This window comes from Procambarus clarkii, chromosome 38 (genome assembly GCF_040958095.1).
Source record: "Procambarus clarkii isolate CNS0578487 chromosome 38, FALCON_Pclarkii_2.0, whole genome shotgun sequence".
In the NCBI taxonomy this organism is placed as follows: Eukaryota; Metazoa; Arthropoda; class Malacostraca; order Decapoda; family Cambaridae; genus Procambarus; species Procambarus clarkii.
In genome coordinates this window covers 42,471,607-42,495,764 of record NC_091187.1, presented here as the reverse complement: position 1 = coordinate 42,495,764, position 24,158 = coordinate 42,471,607, and the positions used below count along the sequence as shown (strand labels likewise).

The following is a 24,158-nucleotide window of genomic DNA, read 5'->3' as shown; positions in this document are numbered from 1 at the left end:
AACCAAATGTATCACAATTTAAGACAATTTCTACCTAATTTGCCCCAATTTATCCAAATTTAAGACATTTTCTACCAAATTTACCCGATTTTACGTATTATAGCAAGGTCAATGCCCAATTTTCCCCCCAAGTTTCGCCTATTCCATACACTGCAAATTTAAGGCGCATTTTCAATATGCAGTCCAATAATCTCGACTGTTTTCTTTTTTTTTATTTGTTAGTTATGGATCTTTGTTAAATATTGTATTTTATATTCTTAGAAAAGTATTTGTTTGGATATTAACCCAACCACCCAGTACCCTAACCTGCGTGGATCTTTGCCGAATATTCCTGTCAATGTTGTTTATGGACTCAACAACCCTGAAGCTAACCTGCCTTGACCTGACGTTAATTGTTGCACCTTCTTTTTTTTGGGGGGGGGGGAAAGTGATGTTTTTGCATCAACCCAACCACCCTTGCCCATACCTCTGATACCAAAAATCTTGGTTCCATATATGGTATCTTATTCTTGGGACACAGCCAATCCATCCCAACCTAACCTCTATTAACTATGGGTTTAATGACCATTTTTCTCTACATCAGTTCAAACACAACCCAAGCTCATTTAAATGGATCTGAACTCCATTTGTACACATGTTCTTAGGAAACATGATAAGATTCGCCATATCTCTATCATTAAATAATAAAAATTTTCCTTAACCTAGCCTATAATCCCCCCCCCCCTCGAAATTCTGGCAAATTATGGATATTAAAGAATTAAAGTAGGAATATATTTTCACATTAGCTTAATATAACCCAAATTTGTCCCAATTGGGGGGGGGGGGATTATAGGCTAGGTTAAGGAAAATTTTTATTATTTAATGATAGAGATATGGCGAATCTTATCATGTTTCCTAAGAACATGTGTACAAATGGAGTTCAGATCCATTTATATGAGGTTGGGTTGTGTTTGAACTGATGTAGAGAAAAATGGTCATTAAACCCATAGTTAATAGAGGTTAGGTTGGGATGGATTGGCTGTGTCCCAAGAATAAGATACCATATATGGAACCAAGATTTTTGGTATCAGAGGTATGGGCAAGGGTGGTTGGGTTGATGCAAAAACATCACTTTCCCCCCCAAAAAAAGAAGGTGCAACAATTAACGTCAGGTCAAGGCAGGTTAGCTTCAGGGTTGTTGAGTCCATAAACAACATTGACAGGAATATTCGGCAAAGATCCACGCAGGTTAGGGTACTGGGTGGTTGGGTTAATATCCAAACAAATACTTTTCTAAGAATATAAAATACAATATTTAACAAAGATCCATAACTAACAAATAAAAAGAAAGAAAACAGTCGAGATTATTGGACTGCATATTGAAAATGCGCCTTAAATTTGCAGTGTATGGAATAGGCGAAACTTGGGGGGAAAATTGGGCATTGACCTTGCTATAATACGTAAAATCGGGTAAATTTGGTAGAAAATGTCTTAAATTTGGATAAATTGGGGCAAATTAGGTAGAAATTGTCTTAAATTGTGATACATTTGGTTAAATTTGGTCTTAGCCATGTTAGGGTTGGGTCTGGTTTTTAGGTAGGATTGATGTATATAAACGCATCTGTATATTGGAAGTGGCTCGTCAGGCCCTACACTATCACTATGAAATGGTCTCTGGGAATGAAGTATGACATCGACCACTGGATATTGGATACTGGAAATACACATAAAAGTTATATGGAATGGGTGAAACTTGGACAAACTGGGGCTTTGGCTGTGCTATGATAAGGTGAACTATGGTAAAATTTGGTGGAAATTGGATAAAATTGTGGCAAATTAGGTGGAAATTATCTTAAATTGGGGAAAATTTGGTTAAATTTGGCCTTAGCCGTATTGGGTTAGGTCTGCTTTTGGTAGGTTTGATGATATATAAACACATCTGGAACATGGAAATGGCTGGATGAACACTGCACTATTACTATGAAATGGTCTTTGGGAATAGGCTGTGACATTGGGGGGCGACCTGATATTGAAGATTCACATTAAATTTAATTGGGATAGGTGAAACTTGGTCAAATTGGGGCTTTGGTTGTGCTATGAAATGGCAAACTCGGGTAAATTTGGCGGGAATTGGATTAAATTTGAATAAATTGGATCAAATTAGGTGGAAATTGGATTAAATTGGGATAAATTTGGCCTTAGCTGTGTGTTAGGTTAGGTCTGGTTTCGTAGGATTGAAGATATATGAACACATCTGGATATTTGGAAACAGCTGGATGGACACTGCGCTATGAAATGGTCTTGGGAATAGGGCACCTGGATATTAGATATTGAAAATGCACATTCAATTTATATAGGATAGGTAAAACTTGGGTGAAATGGGCTTTGGCTGTGATATGATTTGGCATATTTTTGCCAATATTTAATGGGGAATTGTCATTAATTGGGATGAAATTAGGTAGATGGCCACAGCACTAACACTATGAAATGGTCTTGGGAATGGGGAATATGTGGTGGCTGGATAATGGGCATTGGAAATGAACGTTATTTTTAGATGAGATAGAGAAAACTCGGGTGAATTGGGCTTTGGCTTGAACAAATCAGGCCTATTCCTGGGGGTGGGGTGGGGGTTGAGTGGGTGGGGGAGGGGGAGGGGCAGTATATATATATATATATATATATATATATATATATATATATTGGGTATTGGAAATGCATTTTTTTTAAATTTAGATGGGATACCTTGAGGTTACCTTGAGGTGCTTCCGGGGCTTAGCATCCCCGCGGCCCGGTCGTCGACCAGGCCTCCTGGTTGCCGGACTGATCAACCAGGCTGTTGGACGCGGCTGCTCACAGCCTGACGTACAACGGAAAAGTTGACGTATAGGGAAAGTTTAGGGGAGTATATTGGGCTTTTGGTTGTGCTATGACACGGCGAACCCCCCTGAATATAATGCATATTTTAGCTGAAAATAAAAGGGATCTCCCGCATGTAGCGGGGGAAAAGGGTTCGAGAGCCGCATAATTGATTTGGAAACTGAACCCTACATATTGTTTAGCTATGTAAGTGACAATCTCTTGAAAGCTCGTTACACACACACACACACACACACACACATATATGCACCCTAAGTGATTCAACAAGAGGCTTGCAACGGTCTCTATGCAAGGCATTTTTACGACTATGGGAAGTCTGCAGTTGCTGGTCTCACTCCACAACCGCCTAACCGGAGAGTCATGTGCATCCTGCACATACATACAGTAAGCAAATATTTTGGTTACTTTGCTAAGATTCCTGGCAGCGCATCATTATGATTGAAGTACAAGCGTATTTCTTGGGCTCCATTGATGGTGTTATCTCTGAATTCTGCGAATTTCCTTTTCGTATTCCATTATATAATGACGCAAACTATGCGAATAGTTAAACTTGCTCAATGAATTTGTGTTAGCTTGCTAATGTAATTGTATGGGGGTTGCATAAGTTTGTTGAGAATATAATTGAATGCTAGTTTAGTTCATTTATTGTGAATCCCATCATGTGGGGCGGGTAGTGGGAAGGGTTACCACGGTGGGAAATGGACTCTGGTAATGAACCCAACAATTCATTTTTGGCTCAAGCAAAAAAAAACAAACAAATAATGGGTAAACAAAATTGCCAAAATTAATTTGTGCAAGTTTTGCAAATGTGATTGTAAAGTTTTTTTTTGCATAAGTTTGAGAATATATAATTGAATGTTAGTTTTATTTCATTTTATTAATGCAGCCCCCCCCCCCACCCCTATTCCCATCTTGCTACGTGCTAAGCCGAGCAGTAGTAACATCTAGAAGTCTGCTGCTTTTATTGGTTGATCCATAGATGTGTACTGGCTCCTCTTGCATCATCATCGCATTAGTAGCAGTTAATAAATTAAACAACTAGCATATGTAAAGAGCTAGTCTAACAATTTATGTTTATTTTTTTTTTATTTTTATCAGGCCCACTGCCCTTCTATCCAGCAGACTGCTGCTGGATGGGTTACAATTGAGCCAAAAACAGTTGGTCAGGGTGAGATACGGCCTCATTTTAGAGACATTTACTATAGAAAAAAGCTTGAACGTCGGGGACTGAACGCGGGCCTGCACGAGAGTTGTTCTTGACACTCAAATGTTTAGAGATTAAAATCTCTATAATTAGAGGGGGCAATTAAAATACCGCATTATTTAGTGAAATTTTGCAATGTCCAATAGTTTGGACGTTGGGGAACTGAGTCAGGACTTGTGAAATTTTGCAATGTCCAATAGTTTGGACGTTGGGGAACTGAGTCAGGACTTGCACGAAGGTTACTCTGCATCCGGTCCAAATGAGGACACACATGGGAGAAAGAGAGGAAGCAAGATTTACTCCCTTGGAAAACCTTAAAAAAAAAATTTATAGGCCAGAGTTTTGAAAACATTGGCAACCTTTTGATACAGAATGAAACTCTTAAACAATAACATATATCTTGAAGAATAAATCTTCTTCTATGAGATATATATTTTAGTTAGTTTAAAAGTTTGCATTTATTGTAATGATGATGCCTTCCTAACATGGCTCATTAAAATAATTTTTTGTTTATGAAATCGTGTAAGTATTTATGCAATATTTATTATAAAACAATAATAATACGCAGTGGCATATCATTTTTATAAAGAGGCTTTATAAGGTAAATATAATAGCAATGCGAAAATCTTTCTATCTGACGTATTTTTATTTTAAATAAATACACTTTGGCGAAAAACATGTCTATTGCCCGCGTGAGCGACTTGGGGTGGACTCTTGCAGATTCTATGTATTTTAGTCTCTAAACATTTGAGTGCCAAGAACCACTCTCGTGCAGGCCCGCATTCAGTTCTCGACGTTCAAGCTTTTGCTATAGTAAATGTCTCTAAAAATGAGGCCGTATCTCGCCTTGACCAACTGTTTTTGGCTCAATTGTAACCCATCCAGCCGCAGTCTGTGCAGTCTGCTGGGCAGGACCCAGTGCAGGTTTGGAAGGCTTTGGAAATTAAAGCACCGTAAGATTGTTCAAGTCTAGGGGAAACTAAGCATTTTTTTTGTGTGAATGTGCAAAGCCCGTGTTTATTTGTGTAAGTTAAAAATTTAGTTTTTGTTTGTGTATAAGAGTTTAGCAATGTGTTTAAGTAAGATTGTGCAACTGTTTTAAGTTTAGGGGGGACTAAGTATTTTGTGCGAATGTGAGAGCCCTGGGTTTATTTGTGTAAGTTAAAAATTGAGTTTTTGTTTGTGTATAAGAGTTTAGCAATGTGTTTAAGTAAGATTGTGCAACTGTTTTAAGTTTAGGGGGGACTAAGTATTTTGCGCGAATGTGAAAGCCCTGGGTTTATTTGTGTAAGTTAAAAATTGAGTTTTTGTTTATGTATAAGAGTTTAGCAATGTGTTTAAGTAAGATTGTGCAACTGTTTTAAGTTTAGGGGGACTAAGTATTTTGCGCGAATGTGAAAGCCCTGGGTTTATTTGTGTAAGTTAAAAATTGAGTTTTTGTTTGTATATAAGAGTTTAGCAATGTGTTTAAGTAAGATTGTGCAACTGTTTTAAGTTTAGGGGGGACTAAGTATTTTGCGCGAATGTGAAAGCCCTGGGTTTATTTGTGTAAGTTAAAAATTGAGTTTTTGTTTGTGTATAAGAGTTTAGCAATGTGTTTAAGTAAGATTGTGCAACTGTTTTAAGTTTAGGGGGGACTAAGTATTTTGCGCGAATGTGAAAGCCCTGGGTTTATTTGTGTAAGTTAAAAATTGAGTTTTTATTTGTGTATAAGAGTTTAGCAATGTGTTTAAGTAAGATTGTGCAACTGTTTTAAGTTTAGGGGGACTAAGTATTTTGCGCGAATGTGAAAGCCCTGGGTTTATTTGTGTAAGTTAAAAATTGAGTTTTTGTTTGTGTATAAGAGTTTAGCAATGTGTTTAAGTAAGATTGTGCAACTGTTTTAAGTTTAGGGGGGACTAAGTATTTTGCGCGAATGTGAAAGCCCTGGGTTTATTTGTGTAAGTTAAAAAAAAAAAATTAGTTTGTTTAAGCATGTGCTACAATTAAAAAACTTCCAAAGTGATGACTAATGCCAAAATGAATTCATCTTTTCACTTTTTGAAAGGTGGAGGTGTAACATTTTCTGAAAACCTTTGCGCTTGATATACCACGACACTGACATAAACCACTCAACTACTTTCCTTTATAGTATATTTATGAGTGTCAAATTAATGTTTGGAGTGTCAAACCCCAACACAATATGGCTGAGGCCCCACTATTTAAACTTCTCTTCGTATTCTATGAAATATCACAGGTATTGTTAATGCTTGTAACGTTTATTACAAAAGATAGACGTACATTTGATGCTATTTTTCATATTAAAATCTAATTTGAGACCCGAAAATATATCTATAAAATCTATAAACAGGTTAGAACCATACAAATGCAAGTATGCCTTTTTCACCAGTATTCAACTGAATACCACAGAAAATGGAATCTTTACTTTAGCTACAGAAAACGGAGCAAAGCCGAGGGGGGATGACTGGAATAAACAGTTTCCAACCTGACTCTTCCCGCACATAAACATGTCTTTCTTGACCTCATTTCAAATTATATAGAGTACTGAAAGCTCATTTTCCATAGCAAATATACTAAGGAACTCATTTTACGACTAGAACGCAAACTAGGACCCCTCATTCAGATTCAAAACACGAGAATTATTGACTGAACATTTCCCCACTATCAAGCACACAGGACTCTTTAAAGCTATCTTAACTTCTTTAAAACCCCAATATGGCCCATCTCACATGCAGATCCTGTTCTATGACTCGCCCTTCATGTCAATGTACCCCACAGTATCATGCAAATTCAAGATAAGGCTTACTACACCTATATATCCAAAATGGTCTTTGTAAGGAATCTTGACCCCCCCTTGTATGCTTGACCCCCACTGGGGTTATCCACCTCTGACCATTACAGAAAATGGAGCTGTGCCCAAGGACTCCCTATACTATTCAGTCATAGCCTCATTAAAGTACTCCAAAAACTTCTATATTCGCTTTCAACTGCGTTTCTTGGTTTGAATCTATTGAACATTCACCCTCTGATCCATTCAAAAGTAAGGGCCCCCAAATTGATACCGTAGTACTCTCGTAACACCCCCGGGACAAATCGTGCATTTTTGCTCATGCCATTAAAATACTCCAAAAACGTTTATATGCCTTTCACCAGTGTATTTTTTGGTTTCCAACTATTGAACATTCATCCTCGGTACCTCTCATAAGTAGAGACCCCCTTCTTGAGGCCCTAGACTCATCTTAAAGCAAGGCGACAAAAAGTAAAAAAAAACAGGTTAGGATAGGGCACCAGTTCCTCAGGTACACCATGGGTGGTGGTCCCCCCGGGACCCCAGGGGGGACCACCACCCCACCACCACCAGCCAGCCAGGAGCGCGCTGACTGTGCCCTAACCTAACCACCTAAAACAAGAGGGATGGACGATCTGGCCCGACAGGGTCAAGTCGGCATGGAAGTGCCCAACCGTTTCTGAAATTTTTTTACCTCAATCTGTCTCCTTATTCACTATTACTACACAGGGTTCACGCGGCTACACAGGGTTCACGCGGCTACACAGGGTTCACGCGGCTACACAGGGTTCACGCGGCTACACAGGGTTCACGCGGCTACACAGGGTTCACGCAGCTACACAGGGTTCACGCGGCTACACAGGGTTCACGCGGCTACACAGGGTTCACGCGGCTACACAGGGTTCACGCGGCTACACAGGGTTCACGCGGCTACACAAGGTTCACGCGGTTACACAGGGTTCACGCGGCTACACAGGGTTCACGCGGCTACACAGGGTTCACGCAGCTACACAGGGTTCACGTGGTTACACAGGGTTCACGCGGCTACACAGGGTTCACGCGGCTACGCAGGGTTCACGCGGCTACACAGGGTTCACGCGGCAACGCAGGGTTCACGCGGCTACACAGGGTTCACGCGGTTACACAGAGTTCACGCGGCTACACAGAGTTCACGCGGCTACACAGGGTTCACGCGGCTACGCAGGGTTCACGCGGCTACACAGGGTTCATGTGGCTACACAGGGTTAACGCGGCTACACAGGGTTCACGTGGCTACACAGGGTTCACGCGGCTACACAGGGTTCACGCAGCTACACAGGGTTCACGCGGCTACACAGGGTTCACGTGGTTACACAGGGTTCACGCGGCTACACAGGGTTCACGCGGCTACACAGGGTTCACGTGGTTACACAGGGTTCACGCCGCTACACAGGGTTCACGCGGCTACACAGGGTTCACGCCGCTACACAGGGTTCACGCGGCTACACAGGGTTCACGTGGTTACACAGGGTTCACGTGGCTACACAGGGTTAACGCGGCTACACAGGGTTCACGTGGTTACACAGGGTTCACGTGGCTACACAGGGTTCACGCGGCTACACAGGGTTCACGTGGTTACACAGGGTTCACGCGGCTACACAGGGTTCACGCGGCTACACAGGGTTCACGCAGCTACACAGGGTTCACGCGGCTACACAGGGTTCACGTGGTTACACAGGGTTCACACGGCTACACAGGGTTCACGCGGCTACACAGGGTTCACACGGCTACACAGGGTTCACACGGCTACACAGGGTTCACGTGGTTACACAGGGTTCACACGGCTACACAGGGTTCACGCGGCTACACAGGGTTCACGCGGCTACACAGGGTTCACGCGGCTACACAGGGTTCACACAGCTACACAGGGTTCACACAGCTACACAGGGTTCACACAGCTACACAGGGTTCACACAGCTACACAGGGTTCCGTGGTTACACAGGGTTCACGCGGCTACACAGGGTTCACGCAGCTACACAGGGTTCACGCGGCTACACAGGGTTCACGCAGCTACACAGGGTTCACGCGGCTACACAGGGTTCACGCGGCTACACAGGGTTCACGCGGCTACACAGGGTTCACATCACCTTCCTCAAGGCTCTAGTAAACAGACGCCATTTAAAAGAAAATCGTGGGTAACATTCCCAGGTGTGAGAGCCTCAGTACTGAGTGAGCCACCATGGCTGGTGCACGCAGCATGAGCTAACAGCATTGCTGTTCAGCTTGTGACCACAGCATCAACTAAAAAAACAAATATATGTAACTGCTATTATTTAGTGATGATAGTGTTCGTTATGGCGAACACAAATGTAGATACTTATATATATAACGTGTGCATATCTTATCTTGAGGTTATCTTGAGATGATTTCGGGGCTTTAGTGTCCCCGCGGCCCGGTCCTCGACAAGGTCTCCACCCCCAGGAAGCAGCCCGTGACAGCTGACTAACACCCAGGTACCTATTTTACTGCTAGGTAACAGGGGCATAGGGTGAAAGAAACTTTGCCCATTGTTTCTCGCCGGCGCCTGGGATCGAACCCAGGACCACAGGATCACAAGTCCAGCGTGCTGTCTGCTCAGCCGACCGGCTCCCAAATGTAATAATAATAATAGTGTAATAACAACAAAAATATTTTTGTATTGTTTAAGGCACTTGTAGGCGTATTATAGGATTCAAAGCTCGGGTACAAGAATGAGTCTTGAGGACTCCAGTGAGCGTCTGCCAGCTTGCCAGATGGGCGGCCGTGGGCAGGCTCATGTTGAAGGTAACAACCATGTCAGACGTATTCACAGCAAGCTCCCAGACCCCAGCCAGCTGTGTTGTTGAGAAAACACTCTCTGATGGTGACATACAGGGCATATTGCTGGAAGATAACCATGCCAGTGATATTGATAACACAAATCTGGACAAAGACCTATCACAGGTGTCTGATACTAGTGAATATGGATATTGAAGTGGACGATGTAGAGTGTGTGTACAGTACACAGCTCTCACCAGCCCTGTCATGCCGGCCAAGGTCAACACCATCATGCAACTTGACTACAAATAATTAGCCAAGTTAAGAATTAGATTACTATTGTAATACATTAATATCATATGGTAATAATACAAGCTGGGCAAGGATATGAGACATAAACAGGCAAAGAAAGAGAGAACAAAGTGAGAATTAGAAAAATAATTAAGATTATGAATAAATAAATGGATTCAGATTCAAATCAGTTAATAAAATAGTATACATATAATTAATCAAATTAAAAATTCAGTAATCTCTTAAGATTGTAATACAGTAATATCATATGGTAATAAGACAAGCTGGATAAGGGTATGCAATAGAAACAGACACGGGTGGGCTGGAGACATTCATGTACTTAAAGTTTAAGAATCCATTAACAATATAGGAATATTATACAACAGATAGGACTAATAGTTAATATTAATGGGCAGGTATGTATAAGCGAAAAATTAAATGAATATTTTTTAATTCACAAAGTAATGAATTAAAGATTCCGATACATTGACAAATTAAGAGTTGAAGGTTTATAAAATTTTGTAAAATTGAAGTCTTAGTAGTGACAGATACATGGATAAGTTGTAAATATTTTAAGCTAAGAATCAGATACAGTAACTAGACATATTAGGCACTCAAAGAATTATTACATTGTATAAAATTGAAGTGTTTGTAGTAACAGTTATAAGAGGGCAAATTACATGTAACTGAAGCCAATAATATAAAAAGGAAGCATTTAGTAACTAATATACAAATATAAAAAGTCTAAATATAAATATGGTTAGGGAAGGTAAGGCTTGGTCACTCGTGTGTTACTCTCAGTAAGGCTTGGTCACTCATGTGTTACTCTCAGTAAGGCTTGGCCACTCATGTGTTACTCTCAGTAAGGCTTGGTCTCTCATGTGTTACTCTCAGTAAGGCTTGGTCACTCATGTGTTACTCTCAGTAAGGCTTGGTCACTCATGTGTTACTCTCAGTAAGGCTTGGTCACTCATGTGTTACTCTCAGTAAGGCTTGGTCACTCATGTGTTACTCTCAACAATGACATTGGAAGTTCGCTGACTTCCAGTTCTGTCACAATCAACAAAGAAAGTTAGTAATTGTTGGACTCTTTTGATTTCTTGTCTTTTGCTGTTCTTTCTTAGCAATGATTGTTCCATTCCTGGTGTAGCACTGCTTGATAAGATTTGGGTTTTGTTTGTGAATATGATGCAGTCTGTAGAGGAGGATCAACGCTGCTTGGTAAGGCACTCATTAATATAATATGATGCTGTCTGTAGAGGAGGATCAACGCTGCTTGGTAAGGCACTCATTAATATAATATGATGCAGTCTGTAGAGGAGGATCAACGCTGCTTGGTAAGGCACTCATTAATATAATATGATGCTGTCTGTAGAGGAGGATCAACGCTGCTTGGTAAGGCACTCATTAATATAATATGATGCAGTCTGTAGAGGAGGATCAACGCTGCTGGTAAGGCACTCATTAATATAATATGATGCTGTCTGTAGAGGAGGATCAACGCTGCTTGGTAAGGCACTCATTAATATAATATGATGCAGTCTGTAGAGGAGGATCAACGCTGCTTGGTAAGGCACTCATTAATATAATATGATGCAGTCTGTAGAGGAGGATCAACGCTGCTTGGTAAGGCACTCATTAATATAAAGATTGGTTTTATATTTTATAGCTGCTTGAATGAGGTCTTACTTATCATTGGGATAAGCTAGTTTAGTGAGCATCTGTCTGGTGCTGTGGTGATTGTTTTTATCTATTCTGATAGATTTAATAGTATCAGTAAAGTTTATCTCTGATGTAATCAGTTGATGGGCTACACTTGAACAGTTTTGACCTTCTTGTTCTTCAGGCAGTTCAGTAGAGCTGATGATGAGCAAATCATGGAGTTTTTGTTAATACTGTTGTCTGGAGAGCCTGAAACACTTATAAATTCAGTACTACCTACCTAACTACACATGCTGTATTGCATATTAATGGGTTATAAACCAGTCCAAACATGGGTATAAGTATGGAATACTATAACTCTCATACAGGGTGGGGTGGATATTATGAGGGACTGGTGGCTTATAACAGTTGTCACTAACCTGTGTTGGTGAGTGTATTAATAATTATCACTTTCACGCTTCGATGTCGCTTTCCAGTGACATCAGTTTTTCTCCTGGGCCATCTCGGATGACGCGGTCTGAAATCATCCATTAAAATATTTGTCAAAAATTACAATTTTAACTGATCAGTCTGGGTGTGGTTTCAAAATGAGCACCTTTAGATTGCACACAATTTGATGCCAAAATGAAAGACGTAACACGAAAATTGATGTCAGAACACTGGAAAAAATATTTAGTTTTCTAGTATTTCTTTTGTTTTTGGCTATGATGAATTGTTCTAAAATTAATGGTAATTACTGTACCGTAGTGTATAGGCCGTTCCACATCCCCCTTATCCTCCCAGGTTATCCCTCCCAACGCTCCCCCCTCCCCCGATACCAACCACCCACCCCACCCCCGCCTACACCATGCGCCTCGAGCCACAGCTGTACTGGATTAATACGGTACGGCCCTCTGCCTGGCTTTCATATCCGGACAATTCACTCGTTGTCTGGCTGACTGTCCGGATATTGCAACATCGGCAGCAAGTTAACCGGCCCAGATTTTTATCCGGACAAACACCTGATTTTCCGGCTCCTATGGACCTTTTGGCCGGATATTGAGATAACTTTATCCGGTCACGATTTTGACCGTATAAGGGTGTTTTCCGGATATTCGAATCCCGGATAATCGAGTGTCTACAGTAATTATTTTGTGTGACATAGCATTGGAATTGAGCTGTGTTTTTATCATTCCGTAAATTTTGTGAGTATAGATTGTTTTTTTTTTGTTTTTTCATTTTGTTTTGTTTTTTAACTGTTTTTCTTATATTTCAGTGATGGGAACATCAGATCATTTGATGTTCCCAATTTTCTAATGGGAACATCAGATCATTTGGGAATGCATAAGACGAGGGAGTGGGGAATGGTGGGGAGGACGAGGGGACGGGAGTGGGGGGGGGGTGGTGAGGGGGGACAGGGGGGGGGGTAATGGTGGGAAGGATGAGGGGATGGGGGAGTTGGGGATGGTGACGAGGGGACCGGGGAATGGAGAATGGTGGGGAGCACAAGGGGACAGGGGAAGTGGGTGATGGTGAAGAGGATAAGGGGATGGGGGAGGGGAATTGTCGGGCGGATGAGTTGATGGAGTGAGAGATGGTTAGGAGGCCGAAGGGATGGCGGAGTGGGGAATGGTTGGGAGGACTGGGAGACGGGGGAAGGTTGCTGTGGCTCAACAACGCACATGTGTTGCTGAGCCACAGCAACGTGTGGCCAAGTACAGCTAGTAAGGAATAATGTATATTGGATTAATCAGTTCCAAACCACAAAAATATATACTGTATAGTTATACAATAATTAAGTGGAATAAATGCTAACACACTACACTTTACCTGTACTTCGGAGAGTTGATGGCATATGTGGAAACTAGTGAGGCAGAGGAAGAGAAATGTTCTTTGGCAGGGGAGTTCCCTAACATTAAAACTTCTGGAAGTTGTGCTTCTGATGTTCTTTCTCTTTTCTGTCTTTTTCTGTTTCCCTCATTACACTCACTGAATGTTTTCCTTACAAGAAACTTGTCCAAGGATGATTGTTTTTGCCTGTGCATTAAAATGTTTTTAAAGTGAGACAGCACTGTCATTCAACAGATTTGTAACACAGTTTGTCAAGGTGATAATTTCAAGAAAAGGTTTGCACTTTCCCTCATTTTGCACACATTTCTTTTAATAGAGAACTAGAGTTAGGCATAACAAACTCTGTAACAAGAGCTGACACTCAGGTACCACTCTCATATTTAGCTGTGAGTTCTTTCTTCATCTGTATCGTGATTCTAACCATTTTTCTTTTTGATTGGCTCATATTACAAACTTTCATAGGTGACATGGTGACTTATTTACAATAAGAATATAAAAAATATCCAAGAGAAAAGTGTAGTGGGTTGTGCACTGAACAACAGCTATGGTGAAACTGATGCATCAGGGACGCGTGTTTACATCTGAATGCCGAGCAAACAGACGAATACCGAACATGAACACAGCGTCTGAATACCGAAAAGTGTGAATTATGAGCAATGCAAATACCGAGGCTCCTCTGTACAAAGAAATTATGTAAATATTATGTAATTTATATCGGTAAATACAGTACAATACTGTAATATTACTTTTTGTTCTAAATTCTTCTAGCTTAACCAAATATTTTTTCCACAGGATAACAACCCAGAGAAATGTTCAGTGTGTTTTAACAGTTATGATGACAATCAGCTACGGCCTCGCACACTGCCGTGCGGCCGCACATTCTGCTCCCAGTGTATTAACAATGCTATCAAGAATGGGCAGCTGACCTGCCCCAGCTGCCGTGCCGAGCACGCTGCCACAGCTGCTACTCAGTTCCCAATTAATTATGGTATGGAGGCCCTTATCAGAAAACTAAAAGGTATCGAGGTTGTACCAGAGAAAACGTTACCAGCAAAATCCATTAAAGCTCCTGCAAGAGGAATCAGCAAGAAGTTACATTCCATGGTGCAGGAGCAGAAGAGCAGCATCAGCACCCTCATTACTAGCTGTGAAGAGGTACTGTCCCAGCTGGGGGAGTACCGGGGGCAGCTGGGGGACTGGAAGACTCACCACCTCCAGCTCCAGGACAGACTCTGTGCTCTGGTAGAGCAGAACAAGTCAGCAATGAAGCTCTTGGAACTGGAGGATACCAGTGTGGTGGATATGACAACACAAGGAGAGGAAGGGAAGACTCAGCTGCAGGTCATGGTGGGGAACCTCGACACAGTCAACACAGCACAGGAAGTATTCATGACCATCAATGAAGTTGACCAATGCAACATGGAGGTAGAAAATTGGCTCAGGAAGTGCCAGGAACTCTTCCCAAATGTCAAGACTGTCCACACCTCAGTGAAGGTACGCTGCTGAAGGTCACATTGTTCTCACCCAACTGAGTGTAGTATTGCCTCTATATAAACACTTTTGACATGGAGACACATCAAGATGAGAGTTGACTTTATATATTGGAAACTTTTTGCTCTAATACCTGATACATTTTTATTAATAAAGTCAACTGTCATCTTGGTGTTTCTCTACACTGTGGTCAGTGTAGAGAAACATTACTTATATTGTCAAATTACTTTACTCAGTCTGATGCTTCATTATAGTCCAGTTACTTTACTCAGAGCCTGATGCTTCATTAAAATCCAGTTACTTTACTTAATGCCTGATGCTTCATTATAGTCCAGTTACTTTACTCAGAGCCTGATGCTTCATTATAGTGCAGTTACTTTACTCAGAGCCTGATGCTTCATTATAGTCCAGTTACTTTACTCAGCGCCTGATGCTTCATTATAGTGCAGTTACTTTACTCAGCGCCTGATGCTTCATTATAGTGCAGTTACTTTACTCAGTCTGATGCTTCATTATAGTCCAGTTACTCTACTAAGAGCCAGATGCTTCATGATAGTCCAGGTTCCACCATTAATGTTGGTGTTGGTAATGACAGGTGCAGGAGACCATCAGGGAGGCCCTGGAGATGATGACCACAGAGACAGGTGCCACAGCTGACCCCGTACACCTGGGAGACTCAGCCTCCACCATAAATGTTTGTGTTGGTAATGACAGGTGCAGGAGACCATCAGGGAGGCCCTGGAGATGATGACCACAGAGACAGGTGCCACAGCTGACCCCGTACACCTGGGAGACTCAGCCTCCACCATTAATGTTTGTGTTGGTAATGACAGGTGCAGGAGACCATCAGGGAGGCCCTGGAGATGATGACCACAGAGACAGGTGCCACAGCTGACCCCGTACACCTGGGAGACTCAGCCTCCAGCATCATGGATAAAGTTCAGGAAATCACTGGAGAGATCCCCCGGAAGCAATTAACAGTAAGTTTTTTATTTTCTCTCGTGGTTCATATCACAAGATATTGAGTTGCGTTTTGAGGAGAGGAAGCCTGTTCTTAGGTTTATCGAGGTTCCCCAAGGACTACTACTGACTTTCCTTAACATACAATTTTCAATAGTTTCCTACCTCTTGGATAAATATTTACTGGTAGGTGAACAGGTGCAACAGCTGAAAGGAAACATGTGAACCATTTATGTCCTGCATGGTGATTGAACCTTTGATCCTCTATTGAACCCAGGATCCTGCCCCCCCCCCCCCCCTCACAGAGGCACAGAGAGCGGGGTGACACTCTACCAACCAATCCCCAAAGCATCCAGGATCCAGCCACAGGTCCAGCACCAACCCCCTGCCAGTAGAGGGGGACTGGAGCTACAGGTCCAGCACCAACCCCCTGCCAGTAGAGGGGGACTGGATCTACAGGTCCAGCACCAACCGTCTGCCAGTAGAGGGGGCTGGAGCTACAGGTCTAGCACCAACCCCCTGCCAGTAGAGGTGGGGGGGGGGGGCTGCAGCTACAGGTCCAACACCAACCCTTTGCCAGTAGAGGGGGGCTGGAGCTACAAGTCCAGCACCAACCCCTTGCAAGTAGAGGGGGGGGGGGGCTGGAGCTACAGGTCCAGCACCAACCCCCTGCCAGTAGAGGGGGACTGGAGCTACAGGTCCAGCACCAACCCCCTGCCAGTAGAGGGGGCTGTAGCTACAGGTCCAGCAACAACCCTTTGCCAGTAGAGGGGGGCAGGAGCTACAGGTCCAGCACCAACCCCCTGCCAATAGAGGGGAGGGGGGCTGTAGCTACAGGTCCAGCAACAACCCTTTGCCAGTAGAGAGGGGCTGGAGCTACAGGTCCAGCACCAACCCCCTGCCAGTAGAGGGGGGGGGGGGCTGGAGCTACAGGTCCAGCAACAACCCTTTGCCAGTAGGTGTTTTCCTTGACTGGCTTCAGTTTATGTGTAGTGTAATGTGCTGATTGTGGTGAATTTTGTAGGTGTGATTGACTGATAATGGGTCCCTCACTGACTAAAGGTGATAATGGGGCTGACATTGTCCACAGATGATAATAGAACTGACACTGTCCACAGTTGATAATGGGGCTGACACTGACCACAGGTGATAATGGGACTGACACTGACCACAGGTGATAATGGGGCTGACACTGACCACAGGTGATAATGGGACTGACACTGACCACAGGTGATAATGGGGCTGACACTGACAACAGATGATAATGGGGCTGACACTGTCCACAGGTTGAGGACCTCCGCAGGATGAGTGAGCCCGTCAAGAGGCTGGTTGAGGCTAGCCGGGTGTTGGCCGTCAAGAGGCTGGTGGAGGCTGGCCGGGTGTTGGCCGTCCAGGAAGACCAAGATGGCCGCCGCTCCGCCAGGATAACTCTACAAGACGGACAGCTGTACCTCCACCCACTCCTGCGTCAGCCCACGCCCGACCACGCCCATACCCTCCAGGTAACTTTATTACAACCACTAGTCTTACTAACATTACTGACTTACTAAGTTTTGATAACTAATATGATAACATTTTGTTATACAGTTATCAGCATGATTTATTTGATTTCCTGCAGGAGAGTGAGGTTGTGGGCGTGCTGGAGTCCTCCTGCACCCTGGCGTTCCTTGACCTCGGGTGGGCGGGGTCAACAAGAGGGCGGGTCACCATCCGGCTGACCCCTGACACTCCACTGGCCAGACAGTTTGTGTTGTTGTGTACGGGCCAGCGGGGCCACACCTACCGCAACACTAAACTGTTGCAGGTGTGGCGCAAGGGTCAGCCGGGGGAGTGTGTGGGGGGCGGAGACTACGAGAGTAATGATGGTGAGGGAGGAGCCCCACTGCTGCCTGACCTCCAGGGGCAGTACCGAAAGTCAGCCCGGGCAGGAGCTGTGTTGGCCAGGTGGAGTCCGGAGAGTCCCAGGAGTGCCCAGTTCATCATCATCACCAGGGACCGCCAGGATGGTGTCCATTGGTCATGTGTCTTCGGTGATGTGGTGAGCGGCCTGGATGTTGTGAGGGCAGCAGTCAACCACAGTGACATTACGGAGGTGACTGTGGTGGACTGTGGTGTTGTGCTGCCACTCTAGTTCACTGTACCACCACCATCACTACTGTACTGTTGTGTTGCCACTCTAGTTCACTGTACCGCCACCATCACTACTGTGGTGTTGTGCTGCCACTCTAGTTCACTGTACCATCACACTCTAGTTCACTGTAAAACCACTATCACTACTATGGTGTTCTGCTGCCACTCTAGTTCACTGTACCAACACCATCACTACTGTGGTGTTGTACTGCCACTCTAGTTCACTGTACCACCACCACCACTACTGTGGTGTTGTGCTGCCACTCTAGTTCACTGTACCACCACCATCACAACTGTGGTGTTGGGCTGCCACTGTAGTTCACTGTACCACCACCATCACTACTGTTGTGTTTTGCTGTCACTCTAGTTCACTGTACCACCATCATCACTACTGTGGTGTTGTGTTGCCACTCTAGTTCACTGTACCATCACTATCACTACTGTGGTGTTGTGCTGCCACTCTAGTTCACTGTACCATCACCATCACTACTTTAGTGTTGCGCTGCCACTCTAGTTCACTGTACCACCACCATCACTACAGTGGTGTTGTGCTGTCACTCTAGGTCACTGTACAACCACCATCACTACTGTGGTGTTGTGCTGCCACTCTAGTTCACTGTACCACCACCATCACTACTGTGGTGTTGTACTGCCACTGTAGTTCACTGTACCATCACAATCACTACTGTGTTGTTGTGCTGCCTCTCTAGTTCACTGTACCACCACCATCACTTCTGTGGTGTTGTGCTGCCACTCTAGATCACTGTACCATCACCATCACTACTGTGGTGTTGTGCTGCCACTCTAGTTCACTGTACCATCACCATCACTACTGTGGTGTTGTGCTGCCACCCTAGTTCACTGTACCATCACTATCACTACTGTGGTGTTGTGCTGCCACTCTAGTTCACTGTACCATCACTACTGTGGTGTTGTGCTGCCACTCTAGTTCACTGTACCACCACCATCACTACTATGGTGTTGTGCTGCCACTCCAGTTCACTGTACCACCACCATCACTACTATGGTGTTCTGCTGCCACTCTAGTTCACTGTACCACCACCATCACTACTGTGGTGTTGTGCTGCCACTCTAGTTCACTGTACCATCACCATCACTACTGTGGTGTTGTGCTGCCACTCTAGTTCACTGTACCACCACCATCACTACTGTGGTGTTGTGCTGCCACTCTAGTTCACTGTACCATTACTACTGTGGTGTTGTGCTGCCACTCTAGTTCACTGTACCATCACTACTATGGTGTTGTACTGCCACTCTAGTTCACTGTACCACCACCGTCACTACTGTGGTGTTGTGCTGCCACTGTAGTTCACTGTACCATCACTACTGTGGTGTTGTGCTGCCACTCTAGTTTTTTTTTTTTTTTTTTTTTTTTTTTTTTTTTTTTTTTTTTTTTTTTTTTTTTTGAGATATATACAAGAGTTGTTACATTCTTGTACAGCCACTAGTACGCGTAGCGTTTCGGGCAAGTCTTTAATCCTATGGTCCCTGGAATACGATCCCCTGCCGCGAAGAATCGTTTTTTCATCCAAGTACACATTTTACTGTTGCGTTAAACAGAGGCTACAGTTAAGGAATTGCGCCCAGTAAATCCTCCCCGGCCAGGATACGAACCCATGACGCTCGCGGAACGCCAGGCGAGTGTCTTACCACTACACCACGGAGACTGCAAGTTCACTGTACCATCACTACTGTGGTGTTGTGCTGCCACCCTAGTTCACTGTACCATCACTATCACTACTGTGGTGTTGTGCTGCCACTCTTGTTCACTGTACCATCACTACTGTGGTGTTGTGCTGCCACTGTAGTTCCCTGTACCATCACCATCACTACTGTGGTGTTGTGCTGCCACTCTAGTTCACTGTACCACCGCCATCACTACTGTGGTGTTGTGCTGCCACTCTAGTTCACTGTACCACGACCATCACTACTGTGGTGTTGTGCTGCCACTCTAGTTCACTGTACCACGACCATCACTACTGTGGCGTTGTGCTGCCACTCTAGTTCACTGTACCACCACCATCACTACTGTGGTGTTGTGCTGCCACTCTAGTTCACTGTACCACCACCATCACTACTGTGGTGTTGTGCTGCCACTCTAGTTCACTGTACCACCACCATCACTACTGTGGTGTTGTGCTGCCACTCTAGTTCACTGTACCACCACCATCACTACTGTGGTGTTGTGCTGCCACTCTAGTTCACTGTACCACCACCATCACTACTGTGGTGTTGTGCTGCCACTCTAGTTCACTGTACCACCACCATCACCATCACTACTGTGGTATTGTGCGGCCACTCTAGTTCACTGTACCATCACCATCACTACTGTGGTATTGTGCGGCCACTCTAGTTCACTGTACCATCACCATCACTACTGTGGTGTTGTGCTGCCACTCTGTTTCACTGTACCATCACTACTGTGGTGTTGTGCTGCCACTATAGTTCACTGTACCACCACTATCACTATTGTGGTGTTGTGCTGCCACTCTAGTTCACTGTACCACCACCATCACTACTGTGGTGTTGTGCTGCCACTCTAGTTCACTGTACCATCACCATCACTACTGTGGTATTGTGCGGCCACTCTAGTTACAACAGCACAATACAATACAATTTTATTTAGGTAAGGTACATACATACAATAAATATTTACAAGGATTGTTTAACTTATAGGTATAGCTAGTACATACAATGCCTAAAGCCACTATTACGCAAAGCGTTTCGGGCATGATAAACTTAAATGACAAGCTTAATACTAATTGAGCATAATGAGTAGAATGAAAACAAGAAATGAAAACATAGATGAAGAAGCAGCACAAATACAATTATGTCGACAAACAGCGCTCTTTAAAGAAAAAAACAGACATTGGTTGACAATAGAAGGGTAAGGTAGGTTACAGGGAATTTATTAGGTATAGCTTCGCTTTTAACTTAAACTGGTTGAGAGAGGTACAGTCTTTAACATGGTTGGGAAGGTCATTCCACATTCTGGGCCCCTTGATTTGTAGAGCATTTCTAGTTTGATTAAGTCGTACTCTAGGAATATCAAAACTGTATTTATTTCTGGTGTGATGCTCATGGGATCTGATACAACCTTCTATGAAGCTTTTGAGATCAGGATTGGCATTATATTTTAGCGTTTTATATATGTATAATACACATGAGAGAATGTGCAGTGACTTAATGTCTAACATATTCAGAGATTTAAGTAGGGGTACCGAGTGATGTCTGGGGCCAGAATTGGATATTGTCCTAATAGCAGCTTTGTGTTGAGTAATTAGAGGACGTAAGTGATTTTGGGTAGTAGAGCCCCAAGCACAAATACCATAGTTGAGATATGGATAGATAAGGGAGTAATAGAGAGTCACCAAGGCAGAGCGTGGTACATAATATCTGATCTTAGAAAGAATGCCCACAGTTTTTGAAACTTTTTTTGATATGTTTAGAATGTGTCCCTGGAAATTAAGCTTGTGGTCAATGAGAATGCCAAGGAATTTGCCATCTAATTTGTTACAAATTTGGGTATTGTTTATTTTGAGATTTATTTGATTAGAGGATTTATTGCCAAACAGAATATAAAAGGTTTTGTCAATGTTAAGGGTGAGTTTTTTGGCAGTTAGACACAGATGGACTTTATTTAGCTCAGTATTTACTGTGGCATTTAGAGCAAGGGGATCAGGACTGGAGTAAATGAAGGTTGTGTCGTCAGCAAATATAATTGGTTTGAGGTGTTGGGAGGCATTTGGAAGGTCATTAATGTAGATGAGAAAGAGGAGAGGGCCAAGTATACTGCCCTGGGGAACACCAATGTTGATGGGTAGGGTGGGAGAAATTGTATTATTCACAGAAACATATTGGAGCCTGTCAGTAAGGTAGGATTTGAGGTATTGTAGGGAGTGTCCTCTGACTCCATAATGATGTAATTTAAGAAGAAGGTTTTGGTGGTTGACAGTGTCAAAAGCTTTACGCAGGTCCACAAACAACCCAACAGAGAACTCATTTTTATCAAGAGCTGTATGAATCGAGTTAAGCATACTAATAAGTGCATCGTTAGTGCTTTTTTTGGGTCTGAAGCCATATTGGCAAGGGCTAAGTATATTGAGTTTGGCTAGATATGAGTAAAGCTGCTTATAGATTAGTTTTTCAAAAATTTTTGACAAGTTTGGCAGGATAGATATAGGTCTGTAGTTGTTAACATCTGTGAGATTACCACATTTGTGGACAGGCGTTACTCTCGCTTTTTTTTAGAATATCTGGGAAGGTTTGGAGTTCAAGTGACTTGTTGAAGAGCAAAGCAATAGCAGGGGCTAAAGATCTGGAGGCTTTTTTGTAAATTAAAGTTGGTATCTCCTCAAGGGCACCAGACTTGGTTTTAAGGGAAAGGATTATCTCATTGACGTCAGTGGAATTAATAGGCTTTAGGTACAGAGACTGTGGATAGTTACCTGAAAGATAGTCATTAATGTCTGTACTGGAAGATGGAATATCATTTGCAAGGGATGAACCAATGGAAGAGAAGAACCTATTGAACTCAGTAGCAGAATCAGAGGCTGAAAACTGACCATCGTTATTAGACAGGAGAGTCGGTTTGTTATTTAAAGACTTCTTTGATCCCAATATTTGAGAAATTGTTCTCCAAGTTTGTTTAATGTTGCTCTTTATTTGGGTAAATTTATCTTCGTAGTATTTAGTTTTGGCTCGTCTAATTATCTTAGACAGCAATAATGAGTAATTCTTTGAAAATTCTTTGGAGACAATTCCTAACCTATACTTCTTCTCAAGGTCATGTTTTTTATTAATAGATTTAAGTATTCCCTTTGTAAGCCAGGGATTGTTAAGCCTTTTGGTTGTGACTTGTTTTGTAAGCATAGGACAGTGGGTATTATAAAGGCTAAGAGTTTTTTGAAGAAAAGATTGTACTGCAAGGTTGATGTCCACTATGTTACCTAACTCGGACTCCCAGTTGACATTATCAGCAGCAGTTATAAAATTGTCTATAGCAGTTTCATTGTGTAGTCTAAAACGTATCACTCTTGACTCAAGAGGTGGTTTGCTAATGTTAGTTAAGAGAAATGTGGGGTAATGATCTGTAGTGCTATCGGTGATTATACCTGAAGTAAGCGGAGAGGTTATGTTTGTCCAGATGTGATCGAGCGTCGTGGCAGTGCTATCAGTGATTCTAGTAGGTCTAGTGATTAAGGGTATGAGGAAGCAGGAATTCATACAGTTGAGGAAGCTAACAGCAGTGGGGTGTTCAGGCTCGCAGAGGTCAATATTAAAGTCCCCTGCGATAATTAGGTGGTTTTTGTTCAGTCTGTTATCAAGTATTAGATTTCTAAGGTTTGAGTTGAATTCGGACACATCAGTGTTAGGAATTCTATAAACTGCACCCACAGTCAGGACAGACTCGGCACCCTTGACTCTGAAGCTGGCGAAGATATACTCCCCATAGCAGTCTCTGGTTCTAATTTCTTTTAAGCATGTTAGTTCTTGGTGGTAGTAAAGAGCAGTGCCACCACCTCTCTGAATTTGACGACAGTTGTGAATTGCTGAGTAGTTAGGCATGTTAAAGAGCTGAGTAGTATCCTCTTTCAACCATGTTTCAGTAAGTATAATAAAAGAGAATTTGTTGTCAATAGCTTCAATCAAGGCACTAACATCATCGAAGTGTTTACCTAGGGATCTAACGTTCAAATTGATTACAGAGATATTGTGATTAGTTCACTGTACCATCACCATCACTACTGTGGTGTTGTGCTGCCACTCTGTTTCACTGTACCATCACTACTGTGGTGTTGTGCTGCCACTCTAGTTCACTGTACCACCACTATCACTATTGTGGTGTTGTGCTGCCACTCTGGTTCACTGTACCACCACCATCACTACTGTGGTGTTGTGCTGCCACTCTAGTTCACTGTACCATCACTACTGTGGTGTTGTGCTGCCACTCTGTTTCACTGTACCATCACTACTGTGGTGTTGTGCTGCCACTATAGTTCACTGTACCACCACTATCACTATTGTGGTGTTGTGCTGCCACTCTAGTTCACTGTACCACCACCATCACTACTGTGGTGTTGTGCTGCCACTCTAGTTCACTGTACCATCACCATCACTACTGTGGTATTGTGCGGCCACTCTAGTTC

At 43.1% G+C, this 24,158-nt stretch overlaps 1 protein-coding gene across 2 annotated transcripts in view; it reads left to right on the top strand.

The window, feature by feature from the left end:
• Nucleotides 1-21,710, top strand: part of LOC138372437 (uncharacterized) — a 35,533-nt gene extending 13,823 nt beyond the window's left edge. Inside the window, exons 3-6 of one of the 2 annotated variants that reach the window (XM_069337923.1) lie at nt 14,200-14,901; nt 15,494-15,878; nt 17,145-17,360; nt 17,477-21,710. In XM_069337923.1, coding sequence (XP_069194024.1) covers nt 15,762-15,878; nt 17,145-17,360; nt 17,477-17,989 — 846 coding nt within the window. In that variant the 5' untranslated portion in view covers nt 14,200-14,901; nt 15,494-15,761 and the 3' untranslated portion in view covers nt 17,990-21,710. Of the gene's footprint in view, nt 1-14,199; nt 14,902-15,493; nt 15,879-17,144; nt 17,361-17,476 lie in introns of those variants that run through there. The other variant, XM_069337922.1, reaches the window with a different exon arrangement.
• Nucleotides 21,711-24,158: the final 2,448 nt, after the last annotated feature.